The sequence below is a fragment of the Astyanax mexicanus genome, chromosome 21, assembly GCF_023375975.1.
Source record: "Astyanax mexicanus isolate ESR-SI-001 chromosome 21, AstMex3_surface, whole genome shotgun sequence".
Lineage (NCBI taxonomy): Eukaryota > Metazoa > Chordata > Actinopteri > Characiformes > Acestrorhamphidae > Astyanax > Astyanax mexicanus.
Window position 1 is genome coordinate 26,356,766 of NC_064428.1, and position 21,640 is coordinate 26,378,405.

Below are 21,640 nucleotides of genomic sequence, written 5' to 3' on the forward strand. Positions count from 1 at the left end.
GCAACTATATTAAAATAAACCAGTGCAAAAAGATGCTAGAGTGAGCTGGCAATGCATAAAATCAAACACCACAGCATCAACAGATCCAGTGTACAGATGGAGTACCGTGAATGCTCTGACACAGGTCAGAGAGAGAGAGAAGCTTATAGACAGAGATTTAGACTCACTCACGCAGTTTAAGAAGCTCTTCTGACATCTGTTAGAGTTTCTGTACAATTCCTCATCTGTTCACTGCTGTGACAGTGTGTCCGAGTGTACGTCCTTTCAAAGCAAGTCTGTTTCCTGTACGTGTGTGTGTGTGTGTGTCCCTCACGTGGCCCTGATGGTCATTGAGAGTATTAATAAACCCTGTTGTCCAGCTCCTCCTCTTGTAGCTCCCTGTGTGTGTGTTTTTTATGTATGTGTGTGTGTGTGTGCGTACTTGTTAATGAATGGAGCAATGTCCGGAGGGGAATACATGTTCACAGTAAGTCTGTCCTGTTCAGATCCCACATTAAAATACATCTTGCTCTTCTGATCATGAGTACAGACAGGTGTGATCTGGGTCCAGTGTGTTTCAGGGACATCTGATCCAAAAAACACGGATAAATGTGCACAGTACTGTTTATCCAGTTACAAAGTACAAAATTATAGGATTGGGCTTGAGTTCTGTTTACATGTTTTTTTATATATCAGTGCTGGTTCGAATCCCAGTCATGCAGCTTGCCATCAGCTGCCAGAGCCCAAGAAAGCATCGTTGGCCTTGCTCTCTCTGGGGGGGTTAGATGGTGCTCTCTCCCCTCATCACTCCAAAGTGTGATGTCTGCAGCACAAGGCGTCTGTGAGCTGATATATCGGAACCGAGTCGCTGTTCTTTCCTCCGAGTGCGCTGTGATGCTGCTCGGCAATGCTGCTTCAGTAGCAGTTCAAAAAGAGGCAGAGTCTGAGCTAAGCATCCTTTCATTTTTGTTCATAAACAAGTGCTATTTAGCTTTTGGAACAACACCTGTTCTTTTTCTTCTTCTATTGTTTAATGGTAGCTTGCCACAACTTGGTGTAATTGGTCTGAAAGTCTGAACCAACTAACAGTGCTTTCACACCTTTACATTTATTTGATCAAAAGCCCTATCTGGGAAGGTTTAGTTTTTCAGGGGGTCCTGGGGTAAATTTCTCTTTTATAGGGGGGTCCTCTGTGATTTTATTCACGTCCGGAACAGCCATGTAAGTGTTTTTCCCCAGACGTCCTCTGAGAAAATTACAGGATGGATTACTTACTGTGATGAATTACCGCTGAACTCTGTGGTCCTCTGGTAATTTTAGTCCCGTCCGGACGCACATCTTCAAGTTTCGTCACCTCACGTTTAATAAAATAGCTATTTTAGCTACTACTGCTACGCACCAGGATTACACTTTAGGAATGTGTTTCCGTGGAGATATACATAAACACAATAGTGTAAATGGAGGAGCTACTGAACGCAATGTCATGTGACTGAGAAAGCCAAAAAAGTACTGGTCCTCCTGTTTTTTCAATTGCAGTCCGGATGCAAGAGTTTCATCACTGAGAAGAAGTGTGAAATATTTTTATCAGACAACCCTCTGAAAAACGGCCGCCGATCCCGTCTAGATCGAGCTAAAGACAGTTGCGTTTACACTACTAAAGCATGTGGTTCAAATGCATGCCAGACCTCCTGCAAAAGTGGTCCGTCTGATTGGATTTGTATCGGTATTTATGTGTCTGGTTACAGTGGGTGGTAAAACCAGGTGTAATCGGGGCCTTAGGTAACTGATTCATGTGGATGAAAGCAAAACACAATCTCAATAATCGCCAACTCATCCCAGCAGGAAACCACCTGCAGACCACACACACACTCACACACTCACACACACACAGCAATGTTCCAAAAGTTGGTCAGCAGTTTCAGTATTATTTAGTATCTCCTCTATTTGCCCTCTCCACAATCTCAGTGACAATTCCACTTCCCCTGAGGAAACTCTCTCTCTCGCTCATCTCTCACAAACACACCCACACTTACATTAAAGTGATTCATCACTTACTCCACACAGCAGATCAGCCAAGACATGTTTGATACCTAATATATGCCTCTTTACTTCACAAAAGCAGATTTTATTACTGTATATTAGTATTTACTATATTAAAGAAGTTTCCAATCAGGTTATTTTTCCCCTGATCTGATTAGAGTCTTTTAATTCTAAGCATCAGCTGGTTTCAGACATGTCAAGTAATGAAGTACAAATACACTGCCTGGCCAAAAAAAAAAAAAAAAAAGTCGCAACCAGTAATATTTAGTTGAACCGCCTTTAGCTTTGATTACAGCACACATTCACTGTGGCATTGTTTCGATAAGCTTCTGTAATGTTAGAAGATTTATTTCAATCCAGTATTGCATTAATTTTTCACCAAGATCTTGCAGCAGCATTGATGATGGTAGAGTCTGACCACTGCACAAAGTCTTCTCCATCCAGCACATCCCAAAGATTCTCAATGAGGTTAAGGTCTGGACTCTGTGGTGAACTCTCTCAATCCATGTGTGAAAATGATGATCTCATGCTCTTTGAATCACTCTTTCACAATTCCAGCCCCATGAATCCTGACATTTTGGAATATGCCCGTGCCACCAGGGAAGAACAAATCCATTGATGGAATAACCTGGTCTATATTCAGTATATTCAGGTAGTCAGCTGACCTCATTCTTTCAGCACATACTGCTGCTGAACCTAGACCTGCGGACCAACTGCAGCATCAACCAAACATCATTTGCTTAGTTAAATCCAGGTGGCAACTTTTTATTGGCTAGGCAGTGTACTTTGTTACCTTACTTGAGTAGCACATTCATAATAATATCTAAAAAAAAAACTCAGAAACACATTAAACACATATAAGTGGTTATATGGTAGAATAATCTCCGTCTGGCTGACCTACATGGCAACAGCAACTTTAACTGAATAAGTGCAGTAATAAAACCATTGCTAAAAAAAAAAAATAATAATAAAAATGAAAAGCAGCTTGTTGTCTGGGTCATGTAGCACTGCTACTGGACAACTCAAAAAGGGTGTTCTAAAGACCAAGGTCCATAATACAGGAATATTATCACTCTTTTCACACAAACACACACATATAACAAATCACATGCACCCTCACCGTTCCACTCCCTCCAGGAGCTCCTGCGCCTGTAGGTGTTGAAGTTTCCCCCCTGCTCCAGTAGGGTCATGGACAGGCTGTGTAGAAGCTGCGAGACTCTGTTCAGTATCCTCTGAGGAGCCTCCTGGCCCTCCCGCAGTATCTCCTGCAGAGACATCCAGCCTGCTGACTTCTGACCACAGTGACCTCGAAATAGACCCTGGCCTGACCTCTACCAGTCCTGATCTCTGTCCAGACCAGTCGTACTGCACCTGGACAAGCCTGGACCAAGAAGCACAACCAAGAAGGTCCAAACTGAGCTTGTATTAAACAAAATTACGTACAGTACAGCAGTGTTTCCTCCCTTTACTTGACTTAAGGGTAAGTGCGCAGTCCACTAAACTCGTCCAACAGAAGAGCACAGTTTTTCCTTCACTTTAAACGTTGCTTTAAAAGGGAAGTGTAAAGTCCGGATCTCTTCCTCTGCTTTGTTTTAAGGGCGAGTAGACCAAATAAAGGCAAGATAATCCAAGTGTATGGTACACAAGATGGTCCTAAACAATGCGGTTCAATTGAACCTTCAAGCTTGTTCTGAACAAGGGAGTTTTTCCCACTTTGCTTTGCTTCAAGGAGAACCAATCAGTCTAACTCAAGGCAGGGAAAGCAGCCTTATATACAGCTCTTCCTACAGTACAGTGGCATTTCTCTTTGTTTTGCTTTAAGGAGCAGTGAACAGTTCAATTCAAGACAATTCAAGAGAAGCTAGTCCAACTGTATGGTAGACAAGGTGGTCCAACCCAAGACGATGCAATTCAAACTTATTCAAGCTTCTTCCAAACAATTTACAGTACAGCAGATTTTTCTCCACTTTGCTTTGCTTCAAGGGGAAGTGAACAGTCCAATTCAAGGCAACAGAAGACGGCCTAATTTCAGCTCTTTCCAAACGGAACAGCAGAACGACAAAGTTTCACTTCACTCTGCTTCGTTTTAAGAGGAAGTGATCAGTCCAATTTGAGGCAAAGGGAGCTGGTCCAATTTGAACAGAACAGCCAGTTTTTTTCCTGAATCCCTTTTGCTTCAAAGTGAACAGTTTCTGTCGTTGTGAATAGAACAGTCAATCACCAAACTTTCTCCTCAATTCACTTAATTTTAAACAGAAGTGGATGGTAAAATGTTTGGCAAGAGAAAAAAATGGTCTGATGCGATGTTGTGCTGAACAGAACAAATCAAAAAGCCAAGTTTCTTCTCACTTTGATTTTCTTTGCCAATTCAAGGCAAGAGGAGAGGAGGTCTGATTCAAGCTCATCTCAAACAGAGCAGCAGAACAGCCAAGTTTTCCTTTCCTTTCCTTTGCTTCATTTCAAGGGGATGTGAACAGTCCAGTTCACAACAAGAGGAGCCAGTTCAATTCAAGCTTGCACCAAAGAGAACAACTATACAGCCAGGTTTTCTCCTCACTTTGCTTTGCTTTAGAAGGAAGTGAACAGTCCAATTTGAGGCAGTTGAAGCTGGTCCGTTTTAAACTTGTCCTGAAACTTTGCTTCAAGATGGCATGAACAGCTCAGTTTAAAGCAAGAGAAAAGAGAAGCTGGTACAATTTGAGATTATCTTATACAGAGTAGCAAGACTGCGGTGTTGTCCCTTCCCTTTGAACAGTCCAATTCAGGGCAAGAGAGGTAGATACGATTCAAGCTTATCTCAAACAGAGCAGCGGAACAGCCCAGCTTTCGCTTCACTTTGCTTTACTTCAAGGGGAAGTGAACAGTCCAATAAACAAAAAGAGGAGCCAGTCCAATTTAAGGTCGTCTCAAACAGAACAGCCGAAAGCAAAGCAAAGATAAGATTTCTCCTTGTCACTTTGATTTGCTTCAAGAGTAAGTGAACAGTCCAATTCAAGGCAATTTTAGTTGTTCCGATCCAAGGTTGTCCCAAACAGAACAGCGGAACAGCCACGTTTCCTCCACACGCTGCTTTGCTTTAAAGAGACGTGAATACTTCAAGTCACAGCGAGAGAAGCTGGTTTGATTCCAGCTTTTTCCCAACAGAGTAACAATGCAGCAGAGTGTTTCCTCTCACGATGCTTCTTGGTTAAGGTGTTTACTGGAAGGATCCAGGGGTTGCGTGTCTGCGGCGAAGAGCATCTTCACACTTCTGTTCACGGAGCCTGGGTGCCGGTTCTCACGCTGTCTCTCTCTCTCTCTCTCTCTCTCTCTCTCTCTCTCTCTCTCTCTCTCTCTCTCACTTACACACATACTCACACAGAGAGACACAGACACCCCCACACACACTAACACACACTAACACACACTAACACACATCCACACGCCTCTGCTTGCAGTGAAGCGCAGAGCTGAGGAGAGGAAGAGAAGGGTGGGCGATTTGCCGGGACGTTTTAGCACAAATCCCCATCTGCTCGGCTAATTATACCGGCAGCAGCAGCAGCCGACGTGCGTACACACACTCGTGCACACACATACTCAGTCACTCACCCGCGCTAATCTTCGGCATTCTCGTGCGCCGCTTAGAGGACAAGCGACAAACTTTATTTTTTTTGTAAACTGCGTAGCAAGGGATGAAAACTGCATGACACTTTTACATTTTCTCAATACCCATAACTTTAACACCATCTACTTGTTTCTACCTCTTTCTAGCACCAGTGATCATACAGGAGCACAGTGTAATTCTGGAAATACAGACTGTAGTCCTCTACCTGTTTCCCTACATACTTACTGTTCTTCAATAGTCAAGACCCCAAAGGAGAAAACACCACAGAGCAGCTATTATGTGTGAGTTGTGCTGGTGGTATGAGTGAATCAGACACAGCAGTGCTGCTGGAGTTTTTAAACACATGCTCCTACCTAGCTGCTGTTCCACCTTTTGGATGCAAAGTGAGAGACAGAAGCTCTGAACCTGTAGCTGCACTATTTGAGTTGGTCATCCTCTAGTTTTTCATCAATTGGTGCAGGACGATGTCCCACAGGATATTTGGTGGAGTAACCCTGTTTTTAATCAGAGTTTTCATGCATCTTGGCATGTTCTCCTCCACCAGTCTTACACACTGCTTTTGGATATTTTTTGCCACTCCTGGTGCAAAAATTCAAGCAGTTCAGCTTGGTTTGATGGCTTGGTTTGATGGCTATCTTCCTCTTTTTTTTCAATTCGGTTTTCAATTCGGTAAAATCAAACAAACTCTTTTTCCAGAGCTGTATATATTCCACTATATGAATTTTCACTGGAAGTCATTCATCCAACATAATCATAATAGCATTGGGTGCATATAATCGTTATTCTGGTAGATATTGTCATGTATATTCTGTTCTTATTTTACATTTCTTTTTATGCAGCAAAAATATACCTGTGGTGTGACTATTGTATACACATGTATACTGTACATCACAATATTGATGCTGAAACGATATATATTGTGCAGCCCTAGTCCTGACGATTGAAGAGCAGGCTTAAAGAAGGCTAACAAAGTATGTAGAGAAACTGTAGTGGCACTGGACCATACTGCATATTAAAAACATACAGTGAGGTTAAGTGACCTGAACACGTATACAACACAAAACAAGGCAATGCAGGAAGAGACACATGCACAGTAAGAGAGATAAGCCAGATTAGCTCAGTCAACACCTGCAGGTCCCTATGTGCCCTACACACACTGACACACTGACCTCACACTCAGGAGGTAAGCATATGAATGAGTGTACACACCCATACATGTAATATAAAATATAGCAGCAGCGCTCACAAATAACTTTTTTTTGTTTTACCCCCAACCTTCCCAGAACTGTCCCAAATGTATTTTTTTTTATTTATTAATGTATTATTTGTGTATAAGTGCCTGATTAAAGCTCAGTTCTGAAGTTAGCCAGTGAGTTGTGCCGTTTCCCTGATAACTGTAGCTTTTGAAGCTAGTCAACCCTAGTTGACTGACATTGCGATCCAACAACCAGCTGATTGGCTCCATGTTGAAAGGGGGACTACACACAAACAGAATATACAGCTTAGGAAAAAAAATAAGAGAGCACTTCGGTTTTTGAATCAGATTTTGATGTTGCTATTTTCAATATTGTTCAAAAACATTTCTCCCAATACAAATATTGTCATTTAGAGCATTTATTTGCAGAAAATGAGAAATGGCTGAAATAACAAATAAGATCTCAAATAATGAAAACAAAACAAGATTATAGTCATAAAGTTTTCAGTTCAGAAATCAATATTTGGTGGAATAACCCTGGTTTTTAATCACAGTTTTCATGCATCTTGGCATCATGTTCTCCTCCACCAGTCTTACACACTGCTTTTGGATAACTTTATGCCACTCCTGGTGCAACAAACTTAAGCAGTTCAGCTTGGTTTGATGGCTTGTGGTAATCAATCTTTCTCGTGATTATATTCCAGAGGTTTTCAATTAGGTAAAATCAAAGAAACCCATCTTTTTTTAAATGGTCTCATATTTTCAAGAGCTGTATACTAAGCGATAGGAAAACTTCCAGTCAGCGGGTGGTCTCCTAAAAAACAGCTTTGCTAACTAATTTGCTGCCATATTGGTCTAAGGCAAAAAAACACTAGCTGGTTAGCGTCTAACAATGTTAGTCTGGAGCCCTGAGACCTGAGAGTAAACCCAGCAGAAATCTTTCTGGACTGGTTTATTTAGCTGGAATGGAAGATTCCTTCCAATCCCACAAACACAACCATGCTAGCTAGTGCAGACAGATCCATAGATTAGCACATCTGAGGTGATTTAATGAAAGAAACATGATGAGGCATGTGGATGGTTCCCTGATGACTTAATTTACAGATTCTCTCTTTCTCTCTCACTCTCACACACACACACCTCTCTCTTACAACAGTAGCTCATAAATTAGCGCACAGCAGCTCTAGCTTCTGTTAAGAATTTCTCTGTCTCAATCGCTTGTTATCAATGACATTAAAGAGAGAGTTTGGTAAAAAAAAAAAAAAAAAAAATCAAAAACTTATGCATTTACAGTATTATCCAGTCGAGACATGTGTTGATATCTGAAACTTAGATCGGCTTTTGTTCTGAACTGGAGCTAGGAGGATAATGTTGCTAACAAGTAGGCTTTCAGAGGTTTCCACACACTGATTATCATTGTTTAAACAACACTATAAGTCCTTCCATGTGCACTTCTTTTAGTGTCCCATCCCTGGTTAGTGGGATCAGGAAAAGCCATAATCATGGGGCCTGGTTTTGGGCAGAGGCCTCATATGTTTTTTTTTCAAATCATTCGCTTGAGATTTAGGTTACGTTCATTTTACCATGTAGAAGTGACTTAAATCAGATTTTTTTGCTCAATATGGCTGAATTTTTTTTATGGCTGTGTGAACGTGCCAAATCAGTTTTTTTTTTTTTTAATCAGATGTAACCCTAAATCAGATCGTATCTGCTCCATGGACATGTGACATGAATGTGAACGGTCAAAACAGAATTCATACGTCTTTTTGCTTTTAGGCATGCGCTACGTGCTTCTCTCTCGTACCCACACATCTCTTGGTGCAGCTGTGCAGCTATAGCTGCAAAAACAGCAAAAGCAGGCAGCTTTCTCTTCCTGAGTATGAACTTCAGACCAGCTGTTTACTGTTTCTCCACTCCAGCAAAAGATGCTCCACATATGAGCTGCTAATGCATCCTTTTCCCCTTTAAAGCTACAAGTCGTCGCTCACATATGAGGTTTTTGTTGTTGGTGAAGAAGGCGACGTTATACACGTATCAGTGTGTGCATATGAGGCGTTTCAGGGACAGATTAATTCACATTACACACAGATACAGATCACTTACACTTGTGAATGTGAACCATTAAGATAGCCAAATCTGATTTGAGCAAAAAATCTGATTTGAGCAATGTGGCTTGTAATGAGCCTAAAACCCTATCTGGACAGGATTAGTTTACATTTCTATTCCGTGATAAAACTCTTGCATCTGGACTGCAATTGAAAAAAACAGCAGAACAGGGATTTTTTTTTGCTTTCTCAGTCACATGACATTTTGTTCAGTAGCTCCTCCATTTCCACTCGCTGTTGTGTTTACGCAGATCTCCGTGGAAACGCGCGTCCAAAGTGTAATTACGGTACGTAGCAGTGGACAAATAGCTATTTTATTAAACTCGAGGTGACGAAACTCAGAGATGTCTGCTTGGACGGGACTAAAAAAGGACCACGGAGTTTTGCGAAAAACAGTAAGTAATTCAGCCTGTAATTTTTTTTCAGAGGACGTCTAAGAAAAACACATACATGGTCGTTCTGGACAGGAATAAAATTACAGAGTACCCCCCATAACAAAGAAAATTACCCCAGGACCCCTGAGAAACTAATCCCATCCAGATTGGGCTTAACTGTCAGAGACAACTGGCTACAAAGCACTATATTCTCATATTGTGCGCATGGCCACGCCGCCATCTTGGAATAAGGCAGGAACATTAGCAGGTTAGCATTTTAGCATCAGTATACAACTCAAAATGCAAGCTTCAGACTACTTTTGGATTAAGAGGGATTGCATTAATTTGATGTTCAGAGGAAAATACAGAATACTAACACAAAGAAAAGAGAACAACAACAGCCAGAGGGACAGGAAGACAAAATAGACGGAAATCTAAATTCTTGGCAGACTCTGCATCCATCACCCCCCTAGCATGTAATTCCCCTTCTTCTCCCAGTCTCCCATGCTATAAACTGGTCTTTAGCAGCGGAACCAAGCCCCTCAGCCTCCTTACAGTCTGCACTGTTTCCCAGCCAGACCCAAGAGAAAGCACCCACACTGACGTCTATTCAACACACATCCCTATAGACCACAGCAGAGTGAACACAGAGACGTCCTATTATAAGACCATGGCAACTGTGAAACCTGACGTTCAACTACAGGTTTTGGAGGTAAAACGTACAGTAAATCTATGTGCTTCTATACTTAACTCACGTTTGCACACTATCCCACTCCCATGTGCCACTCAAACACTGCTGTCTCTTCACGTAAAAAAGAAAATTCAGCATAACCAACACAAGAGTTGTAAAACAGCCCAAATCCAAACCACCAAAACAGTTACATCACAGTCTTGTCTTATTCTACATATAGATCTCCAAAACTGACATACACAAAACTGGCATTACACCAGCACTATTTGGTCCAGTTAAAACAGACTAAAATGGTTTGTTTGTACTTTTAATGTGGTTCGATTAAGCAGGTGTAAAAGCAGTAATTGGACTTGGGTGCATATTTTGGTGCATTTATGTTTATGCCTGTGTGAAACTAAACCAAACAGAAGGAGAAAACACTTTAAATAAACAAACTAATACCAAATACAGGTGTGAAAACGTCTTTTGAGGCCAAACATTTTTTTTAGGATATTTGACTTATTTTAACTTTTTTATTATGATTTCTTTATTATTATGACTTTTGTCAAAATGTAACAAATTTTGCCATTATGACATTATGACATTTTCAAGCTAGCATCCGATTTAATCATTATAACTTACTGTCAAGTTTAGTTTTTTTTTTATACCGTACTTATTTTCCTAGAGACAGGTTTTACCTGATTATTTAAGATTTTACCCTTATTTGACATATTTCCTTTAGATATTACCAGTTTTAGACATAATAATGATTCATTATCTCAGGAGGTTGTAATTTGTTTTCTCATTTTAATGACTTACTTTTTTATGACTTGATTTATGTTTTTTCGTTTTTGTACAAAATTACTCAAGATTTTACCCTAATGTAACATATTTGTTTGAGATATTACCAGATTTAGACATGATGATGACTCATGTCTAAATTATCTTAGGAGGGTGTAATTTGTATTCTCATTTTATTAACTTACTTTTTATCACTTATTTTTAAACTTCCGCAAATAATTTCTCAAGACTTTTCCAACTTTTTTCATTATTATGCCTCTTTTTTAAGATGCTAAATTGTAAATCATGATCAAGTTTCCTGAAGATTATCAGAATTTTTTTTATTACTTTTTCTTCCACGATTTTACCCGATGCCAATTTTATCAGGATATTACCAGATATTTTCATTTATTGTTAATCATTTATTTGTTCAATATTTCGAAATTTACAATACATTTAAAATGAAACAGCCTACTGTTTTTCAAAATCTGCAGTGAAGCCATGTGTGCTATTTTGGTGTGCGTGTGTCTGTGTGTGTCTGTGTGTGTGTGGAGAGCATGACTGTGACCTGGCAGCTGTGGCACAGTATTACCTCTGTGGCTAGACTGAGAAATAAACACCCCAAAAAAAAGGACGCTGGGGGATGTGTGAGACAGACAGACAGACGGGCACAGTAGCTAACATGCTAACATTTCCAGGCTCTTGTCTCTGTGAGAAAAGTTGAAAGTCCAAATCCATATCTTTGACATTTACTGTAAAGGTCAAGATGCTAAAACATTACAGCATGTTCTGTGATGTGAGAACATGTTTATATATGACTCTGGACTTATTTATATTTAGAAAACATTGAGGAAAAGGTTGTGTTTATATGGTTTAGGCCCTGGTGGAAAGCTAAAGCTACACACCTGCTACTGCTACACAAGTGTTGTAATACAGCAAATGTGACGAAACTGTCGATTCTGTCACACAGACACACTGTAATTGTTCTGCTAGCGCTGCAGTGGGAAACTAGGTCAAAGCGAAAAGTGATAATCACACGCTTTGGCTCTGAACTTTTCATGCTAATGAGAGGAGAAAGGTTGTTAGGAAAGGCTCGATCGATCACCAGATACCCACGAGCCCCTGCAGCAAAGCAAGGAGATGAATTTTAAACAGCTCCATTATCAGGAAGGAAAGTCCTTATAGAAATTAATTAATGTACACAAAGCAGAGTTGGGGTCTAATGTCAGCTTCGAATGTTGCACTGGAGCTACAATGTAGGGTTACAAAAGGTATAATTTTTTTACGCTATGATATGATCTTAGAAATTATTATAGAATATTTTAAAATAGACAAAATTGTTAATGGAATAAAAATATAAAAAATAATTGCTAATAGTTGACAGTTGTGATGATGTGTATGTTTCTGTGGGTTATTCTAAAATGTGCTATAAAGTCTAGAATAGCTTGCCATCAGCTGCTGGAGCTCTGAGAGTGCACAAGTGGCCTTACTCTCTCTGGGTGGGTAGATGGCACTCTTTCCATCACTTTCATCACTCCTAAGGTGAAGTCAATCAGCACAAGGCTGCGTCTGTGAGCTGATGTATCGTAGTCGCTGTGCTTTCCTCCGAGCGCGCTGTGATGCTACTCTAATGCTGTATCAGCAGCAGTTCAAAAAGAGGCGGAGTCTGGTTTCACATGTGTTGGAGGAGGCATGTGCTGGTGTTGTGGCATCACTAGTGATAGGGGATATACAGCTGAGTAGCAGATCAATGGGCGGAATAATTGGCCAAGCTAAATTGGGAGAAAAAGGGGAGAAAAATTATATAAATTTATGGAAAATTGCTTATAACTAACAGCTTCAAAATCTTTTTACTGGCCACACATTCTGCGTAAGTATTTATTCAGCTTCAAACTTGCTTGTTTAAGTCCCGCCTCTCACCACTACTATTGGTCTACATGTACAGTACATATATCTACAGCAGCCATTGGTCTGCTTTACACAGTAGCTGATAATTCATTATTATTTTACACTGGCATGAAGAAGGCATTGTCTTTAAAAAGTGGTAAAACAATTGTCTCCTATATTTTATTTTAGGACACATATGTTGAAACAAAAATAACATTTTCCGCACAATCAGCCACACCGGATTATAAGGCGCATTATCAATAAATGTCTATTTTCTGGTCTACTTTCATATATAAGGAGCACTGGATTATAAGGCACATTGTGACACTAGTAAGGAACAGGGGTGTCGCCATGTTTTCCTTATAATTCAGCAGGTCTTGTCGCTGGGTGGTGGTGGGTAGCTTAACTAAGTTAAGTAAAGCTAAGTTAAGTAAACAAAACTGTAATTAATAAAAAAAAAACATTCAAACGAATCCTGGATGTTAATCTGCACAGATTTTTCCCTGAAAACGGTTTATTTGTGTTTATTTACAGTAAGTTTAGGATTCTAGATTCCCAGTAAGGTTGGGATGCAGCAGCAGCAGCATTAGCAGCTAACCACTAGCGCGATCCAGGGTTAGCAGAATTAGCGAGACGTAAATGCTGTCCGACAGCTCTACACTGAGGAACCCTGAGTGTTCCGGTAAGCCAGAGTGATATTAGTTAATGGTTTGTCCCATGTAGCTTGTTTTTTTAAACATGGTAAATTCAGTCCGATATATTTACCTCTGAACGGCTAAAGAGCTAGCGCTTAGCGTGGTTAGCTGCTAATGCTAGTACTGCTCCAGTCTCAGTGCTGAAGAGCACTAAAGTGAAACTTCTGTATAACTCTGGACTTCAGCGGAGTGGCTTTACTGCTTCTTACAACCTGACTGGTAGAATTTATACACAAGGCGCACAGGTGATGTGTGATCTTATCTACATAATCAAAACAAAAGTGCAAAACAAAAAAATTAGAAAAAACAAAATGCATTAAAAAATCTAATAAATACAATTACTAATATTTATAGGGCATCACTGCAACAAGAAATACACGATTCTAGGTTTTATTAAATGGGTATCAGTGTATTAAGGTGAACTGGGGGGTAAAGCATTCCCACTGAAATGATGACCTACTTCTGCACACTCTCCACTTCCTAAGTGCTGCTATGAGAGGGTGGCTGTGATTGTAGTGTGTTTTTAGCCAGTACCTGCAGGCAGCAATACACACAGTATGTAGGGAAATAGGGCAGTGCGAACAGAAAGCAAGAGAAACACATCAATACACTGAGGCAGGGATACCCATGATGAATAAGACAGTGTGTATGTGCATGTGCGTCAGACTGCATGTATGTGTACGACCTTTAAATTAAAATGCAAATTAAATTTAAAAAAGAGATACAATAGAGATAGATGTCCATGAGCTGTGATTACAGGTGAGATCTGATTAGATACTGAATCTTGAAACAAGAGGGCATAATAATGCTTCCCTTTCCACCCTGTAAAAAAAAGGCCCTCAGAGGCAACTTTGGGTAGTGCACCTCCTGGTGAGAGATTGTCGACTGCTAGATATACCTATATGATGCCCTCACAAAGACATTTTGCCCAGTTAACAGACTTCAAGAGGGGGCGCATCAATAGATTGAGAAAGCAAGACGAAGGTGAGGTCACTGCGACAAATTGCCTGCAATCTTGGCCATCCATCAACCAACCTCCATTGCCTTCACTGTACTAGAACTACAGCTCTGGAAAAAAAATAAGAGACCACTTAAAATGATGAGTTTCTTTGATTTTACCTAATTGAAAACCTCTGAAATATAATCAAGAGGAAGTTGGATGATCATAAGTCATCAAACCAAGCTGAACTGCTTGAATTTCTGCACCAGGAGTGGCATAAAGTTATCCAAAAGCAGTGTGTAAGACTGGTGGAGGAGAACATGTCAAAATGCATAAAAACGTGATTAAAAACTAGGATTATTCCAACAAATATTGATTTCAGAAGTCTTAAACCTTAATAGATATAAACTTGTTTTCTTTGCATTATTTGAGCCATTTCTCAATTCAATAATTCAGTGATTTGCATAGGGGAAGTGAATAATTGGTCACTGTCACTGGCAATACTGCAGACAGCAGGAAAGCTCAGTGTGGAGCAGGTAACTGTAGAAGCTTCCCCAGAGGTATAATCAGCATTAATATTACACTGTACAATGTAGCAGCTTGTTTGTACAGCCAATACAATACAAATACACATGTACTCTCTCTCACACACATAAACACATATACAGCATACAGAATCAGACGTTTTCCATACTAGAGCTACGATTACAGGTGTTTAGACACTGAGTCCTAAAAATTCTGCCCTGTCAGAGGCTACTTTTAGGGAGTGTACCTCCTGGTGAGAGATCATTGCCTGCTAGACATGCCTTTACATATGTACAGCTCTGGAAAAAATAAGAGACCACTTAAAAATGATGAGTTTCTTTGATTTTACCAAATTGAAAACCTCTGGAATATAATCAAGAGAAAGATGGATGACCACAAACCATCAAACCAAACTGAACTGCTTGATTTTTTGCACCAGGAGTGTAAAGCATAAGGTTACACAAAAGCAGTGTGTAAGACTGGTGGAGGAGAACATGCCAAGATGCATGAAAACTGTGATTAAAAAACAGGGTTATTCCACCAAATATTGTTTTCTGAACTCTTAATACTTCATGAATATGAACTTGTTTTCTTTGCATTATTTAAGGGTCGGAAAGCTCTGCATCTTTTTGGTTGAACCATTTCTCATTTTCTGCAAATAAATGCTCTAAATGACAATATTTTTATTTGGAATTTGGGAGAAATGTTGTTCATAGTTTATAGAATAAAACACCAATGTTAATTTTACTCAAACATATATCTATATATAGCAAAATCAGAGAAACTGATTTAGCAACTGAAGAGGTCTCTTAATTTTTTCCAGAGCTGTATATAAACACATACACACAAACACAAACCCATGTACAGTAAAAACAATCCCCCTCAGGGGGATCTACCTGGCATTCTGCAGGTAAAGTAATCCAGCCAACCAACCAACCAACCAAACAACACATGTGCGCGCACACACACACACACACACACACACACACACCAGCTCCTCCTACCAATGCTATGTGCGACAGCGTCAAGCCTCCTCAGGAGCTCCTCCAGAGCCATTTCACTCATCTTCACCCACAGGAACATCGCAGCAGAGTGGTGATCGAGAACCAGGGGGATGGAAGAGAGGATGCTGCTTCCACTGCTGATGGAGAGAAAGAAAGAGAGGGAATGAAAAAACAGAATGAGAAAAAAGAGAAAGAGAGAGAGAGAGAGAGACGCAGGGATGAAGAGGCAGAAACACTCACGCGAGCCGGGTATACTCAGCAGAAGCGCACACACATACACACACATACACACACACACAGTCTCTCCCACACACTACCATACACACGACTCACCGAGACACTCTGCAAAGTCACCCAACACACATGCTGGTGTGGGCTGCAGCAGAGACCTAGGAGGACACACACACACACACACACACATACACATACACACAGACATTTGATAATGCGCAGGCAAGCCCCCCCCCCTTTTTTTCTGCACACTGCAGAGCCAATTCCTCATATAAACTGGCATGTCATGGTGCATAGAAGGACACCAGCATGAACACACACACAGACACACACACACACACTAATACACACCAAATGCATGTACTAACACTATACTATGGTGACATGGCTCTTCATTTGCAAAAGAAAACAGGTCTGAAAATCTAAAAAGTCAAGCTCGAGAACATTGATTAGGGATAGGACAATATATTGATATATTGCATCGTTTCGGCTGTATTGTATTTTATTGTATATTTTATTAAAATATAGGCTCTGTAAGCTCCCTAAGACTTTCTCCCTTTCACCCAATCTGGCCTAATAAAGTTTGTAAGTATTGCTAAATATGGTCCTCCTATATATAGAGTATCAATAGAATCATCAATTATCTATATTTTTTTAATTATAGGCTCTGTAATCTCCCTACAACTTGCACCCCCAAATTTGGCTTACTAAAGTTTGTAAGTATTGCTGAAAATTGTCTTGCTATAATTTTAGTATAGACAGAATCATAGTAGCATGATACCATCGTTATCGTGAGCAACGTCTTGTGATAATATGAAATCGTGAGATGCCTTGCGATTTCCACCCCTAGCCATGATGGGCAAGTCTGTCATGTTGGTGATGTTGGTGAGGCACCTTGGTCTTGCTTGTTGATGGTCCTACAAAACTGGCTGACCGGTATGATCAAGCTGGTCAACTAGCATAGTTACAATGGTTGTGCTGGTTAAAGAGCATTAACATGAAGGTTAAGCTGGTTAAGTTGGTGAACCACCTTGACAGTCAACCACGTTGATCACACTGGTCATCTCAACTAGTTTGGTCATGCTGGTACTACTGGTTGAACCCAATGTGGTCAATCTGGACATTATAGTAGACTAGCATGGACAAGCTGGTCATGCTCATCGACCAGTGTCTAGAAAAAAAAAGTTGCCGCCTGCATTTAACTAAGCAAATTATGTGGTGTTGCTGCAGTTGGTCTGCAGGTCTAGGTTCAGCAACAGTATGTGCTAAAGGAATGAGGACAGCTGACCACCTGAAGGTTATTCCATCAATGGATTTTTTCTTCCCTGATGAACACGGACATATTCCAAGATGACAATGTCAGGATTCATGGGGCTGGAATTGTGAAAGAGTGATTCAGGGAGCATGAGATCATCATTTTCACACATGGATATTTCACCACAGAGTCCAGCTCTTTACCTCATTGAAAATATTTGGGATGTGCTGGAGAAGACTTTGTGCAGCGGTTAGACTCATCATACCATCATCAAGATCTACAAGATCTTGGTGGAAAAATAACACAACACTGGATTGAAATTAATCTTGTGACATTGCAGAAGCTTATTAAAACAATGCCACAGTGAATGCGTGCCGCAATCAAAGCTAAAGGCAAGTCATGCTGGTCAACCATCTTGGTTATGGTGGTCAAACAGCATGGTCATGTTGGTCATAATGGTCAATTACTTTGATCAAGCTGGAAAAACTGATTAACTAGTATGGTCATGATGGTCATGCTTTGGTCATATAGCTGGTTGATGCTAACTAGCTTGGTCAAGGTGGTTTAACTAATGTTAAATCAGCTTAAATTAATTAGCACAAAAGAAAATACTGACATTGAAGATCAATGTTGTTTTAATGCAGCATTAGAGATGGAAAAATTGATGGTTTCCCAGAAAACAAAAGAACGTTGAACCAAACTAATACAAAAACATACCCTCTGTTAGTCAACAACCATTTCATTACTATACATGCACTGTGTTTGTATTCCTGTCTTTGTGGGGTCTCTTTATTAACTTCTGATGATAAAACAAAAATCTTTACACAGTCTCATGCTCTCTTTTTGATAGGGCTCAACTAAACCTCTTAAAAGACAAATGATAATGTCTTCTATCATCTTTAGTGACATGAAGTCCTTATAAAACAAGACATACACTGTACAGTCACTGATTAGATTATCACTGACTGGACAAACCCCAGCCAGAGCCTGCAGCACTGTGTGTATATATATGTTCCTTGTGTCACATTCATTTAGGTCCTGTCTCTGATAGCTAAAGCAGACCACACACTCTCTCCCCATCAATTACAGCCCACACAGTCACCAGCTCAGCCTGAAACCCTGATCTCAGATCAGACAGGATGATGTTTAATTTACCATCACCTACCAACACATGACACATTTAGTAAAAGCTGATCCAGGATCTGGATGAGATGCTGTCTAATTAGGCAGGATTTTGAGGCATCTTAAGTAAAGATTTTGGTTATCCATACTTTTCTGGAGTAATTATTTTTTAGATTACTTTTTACATTTTCACTAAATTATCTGAACTTTCTTATCCTTACATTTTAAAAATAGCCTCGTAACTCCTATTTCATTTTAGCTCGTTTTCATTCTAGCTTCTTATTGTTAAAAAAAAATCCCTATCCCCATCCAGGTCTAGAGCGAATCTGATTATGATCTGATTATTGGATGTAGAGAAATATAAACAAATTCCATACCGACACCCTATTGGTTTATACAAGGTTCATCCATCACACCTGCCAACGTCACGTCACATCTTCAAACATCTTCAAACCATCACTGCCACTCAAGCAGTTTGGACTGTGTGTCTCTCCACTCTTCCTGCAGACTCTGCTCCCTTGATTTACAAATAAAATGCAAAATTTACTGATGATCAGTGATGGTTTGGAGAGACATTTCATCTGCTGGTGTTGATCCACTGTGTTTTATTATCAAGTCTAAAGTCAGTGCAGTTTTGTTTTCCCACAAAATCTTACAGCACTTTATGTTTCCCTCTGCTTAACTTTTACAGAAATGCGGATTTCATTTTCCAGCAGGACTTGGCACACTGCCCACACTGCAGAAAGTATTGGTCTTAAATAATATTCAGATTTTCAGAGACATTGATTTTTGGGTTTTTATTGGCTGTAAGCCATAACCACCAATAATAAAATAAATAAACACTTAAAGTAGATCACTCTCTGTGAGTTAGCTTCTGCCTCATAAAAAAAGCCCCCCCCGTCTGCAAGAAGACCCCACAGTCATTATGGATTTAAGAAAAATATTTCACTTTTACTAGTGTAAAAGCTGTGGAGAGTTAATATTTCAACATCTAAACAAGTATTTTTACCCTAGTATTTACACTTCTACCTCAGTAATAAATGATAATACTTTTCACACCTTTGGCTAAAATGACAACACATACTCTACCTGCCTTCAGGTTAAGAGAGATAGTTACATACTGTGGACAGTAAAGAATTAATTCTTCAAATTTCAGACACAGCTAAGTTTAACAGTCAACGGCAAAAAAAGCCAAAGCTACCCAGTTACATTCAGAAGTATAAATATATATAAATGATATAAGGAACATTAAACAGGCCCAGTTCCTTATTAAACATCCTTCAGTGCCGCATAAACTCACTGAACCATGGCCCCTCAGTGTCCTCTCAGATTTAATCCGGCTGTTCAGTTAATACTTAGCAGTTAGCGCCACCTGCAGGTCTAACAGCACAACAGCACAAACATAAGCTCTTACCACAGTGTTAAATGCGGGTTTAATTGAGCAGCAAAGGGAGTCCAAAATTAATGGGTTAATACGGAGCAATTCAATTCACTGCTCAAGCATGGAGCCAAATCAAAGTTAATAAATATTTCATCATTTTCATACCGAAAATTTGTATTAATTTACTGAACACAGAAGGAAATAAATGTTTCAGGAAAACCTTTTTTTTGTATGTATTTCATTAGATTTATACATTAAAAAAACAGTTTTTAATATATTTTTAACAAAGAAAATGTTAAAAAAAATATTCTAAAGTGTTAAAACTGTTATTTTCAGATAATCAAAAAAATGATTAATGGTATATTATATCTAAATCAACATTTTTGTTTAAACGTTCTTAGACACATGCTTCTCTCTCATTTTTGCACCCACCAGGAGTGGCATAAAGTTATCCAAAAACAGTGTGCAAGACTGGTGGAGGAGAACATGCCGAGATGTATGAAAACTATGATTAAAAACCAGGGTTATTGCACCTTCCTCACAATTTTTTTTTTTACTTTTCAGAGACATAAAAAAACGTGTCGGAAATAAAAGTATTAAAACTACATGTAATTAAAACATAATGTTATATATGTCACATGACTGGCCAACAAGAAAACAGCATATACAAATATTTTATATAGACATTTATTCAATTTGAATTTGGATAGTTGTCTTGGACTAATATATAATTTGTATTTTATTCTCAGAAAAATATAAAAATATATTTTAGGTTCTCTCACTTTCTTTGTGACTGATCACCAGTCTGTGCGGACACGCCCACTGCTCAGTCTCACCAGAGAGCGCTCCAGAATGAGTACAAAATGAATGGATTCATATGGAGCAACTGAGCAAAATCAGAGTTTTATAAATGTTTAATCATTTTATATTTTTTATATTGAAAAAAAAAATGCATTTACTAATTTACAGTATTGCATGTTTTTGTACCAAAACGCTAGCACCTTACTGCATAAAACTCGTTTACTAAAGAAAAACTCAAATTAATAGGGAGGTTTTCTTTGAATTGTTAGTAAATACATATTTCTACTTTCCAAAATTAAATATAAAACCTGGTAAAGTGGATTGTTACTATTTTTAATTTGAGATTTTAGCCCTTTAGCTCCATTTAGTCCTATTTATTAAGAACTCCTTCGCGGGCTTCCTCTGGCAATCTACAGTGATTTTCTGATATAATGGGGAGACAGCGTTAGTCAAGTTCTGGTTATTCATAATAAATTATCTGTACTACAGTACATACTGTGGGTAATCAATGACCCTTTAAAGGCCTGTAAACAGCTCGAGCACATTAAACTGATAAAAGTCCAGTGTAGGGTATCTGAGAGTCGGTCCTGCACTCTGGGGGCAGTAGCAGTTTATACAGTTAATTGTTTGGTGAGTTAATCAGGAGTTAATCAGAAGTTAATTAGCTGTATTTTCTACCTGTTTATGCTGCTTTATCTCGCTGTAGTCTCCAGTGTTGCAGCTGTTCATTAAAAGTGAGTAAAAGAGTATTTCTCACACATTTCTGTCTGTTTGTTCATCTTCATCCAACAGAAGCTCCATGCTGGAGCACACCCTCCAAACACACGTGAGCGTCTTACTCAGTCATGACGCGTTCTGACACACTATCACGTGCAAAAAAGAAAAAATATATACATATACACTAATGCATCCCAAAAAAAATGAATATCATTGAAATGATATTTTATTTTATTTCAGTAATTCAGTTCAAAATGTGAAACTCATATATTATACAGATGTATTACACACAGAGTGATCTGTTTTAAGCTTTTGTTTCTTTTATTGTTGATGAT

General features: G+C 39.3%; 1 protein-coding gene across 10 annotated transcripts in view; it reads right to left on the reverse strand.

Annotated features, from left to right (window-relative positions):
- Positions 1 to 21,361, reverse strand: part of mcf2la (mcf.2 cell line derived transforming sequence-like a) — a 122,191-nt gene extending 100,830 nt beyond the window's left edge. For 4 of the 10 annotated variants that reach the window (XM_049470180.1, XM_049470181.1, XM_049470179.1 and 1 more), the window contains exon 1: positions 3,140 to 3,788. In XM_049470180.1, the coding sequence (XP_049326137.1) occupies positions 3,140 to 3,296 (157 nt within the window). In that variant the 5' untranslated portion in view covers positions 3,297 to 3,788. Of the gene's footprint in view, positions 1 to 171; positions 291 to 3,139; positions 3,790 to 15,798; positions 15,936 to 21,266 lie in introns of those variants that run through there. The other 6 variants (XM_049470183.1, XM_049470172.1, XM_049470182.1 and 3 more) reach the window with 4 other exon arrangements.
- Positions 21,362 to 21,640: the final 279 nt, after the last annotated feature.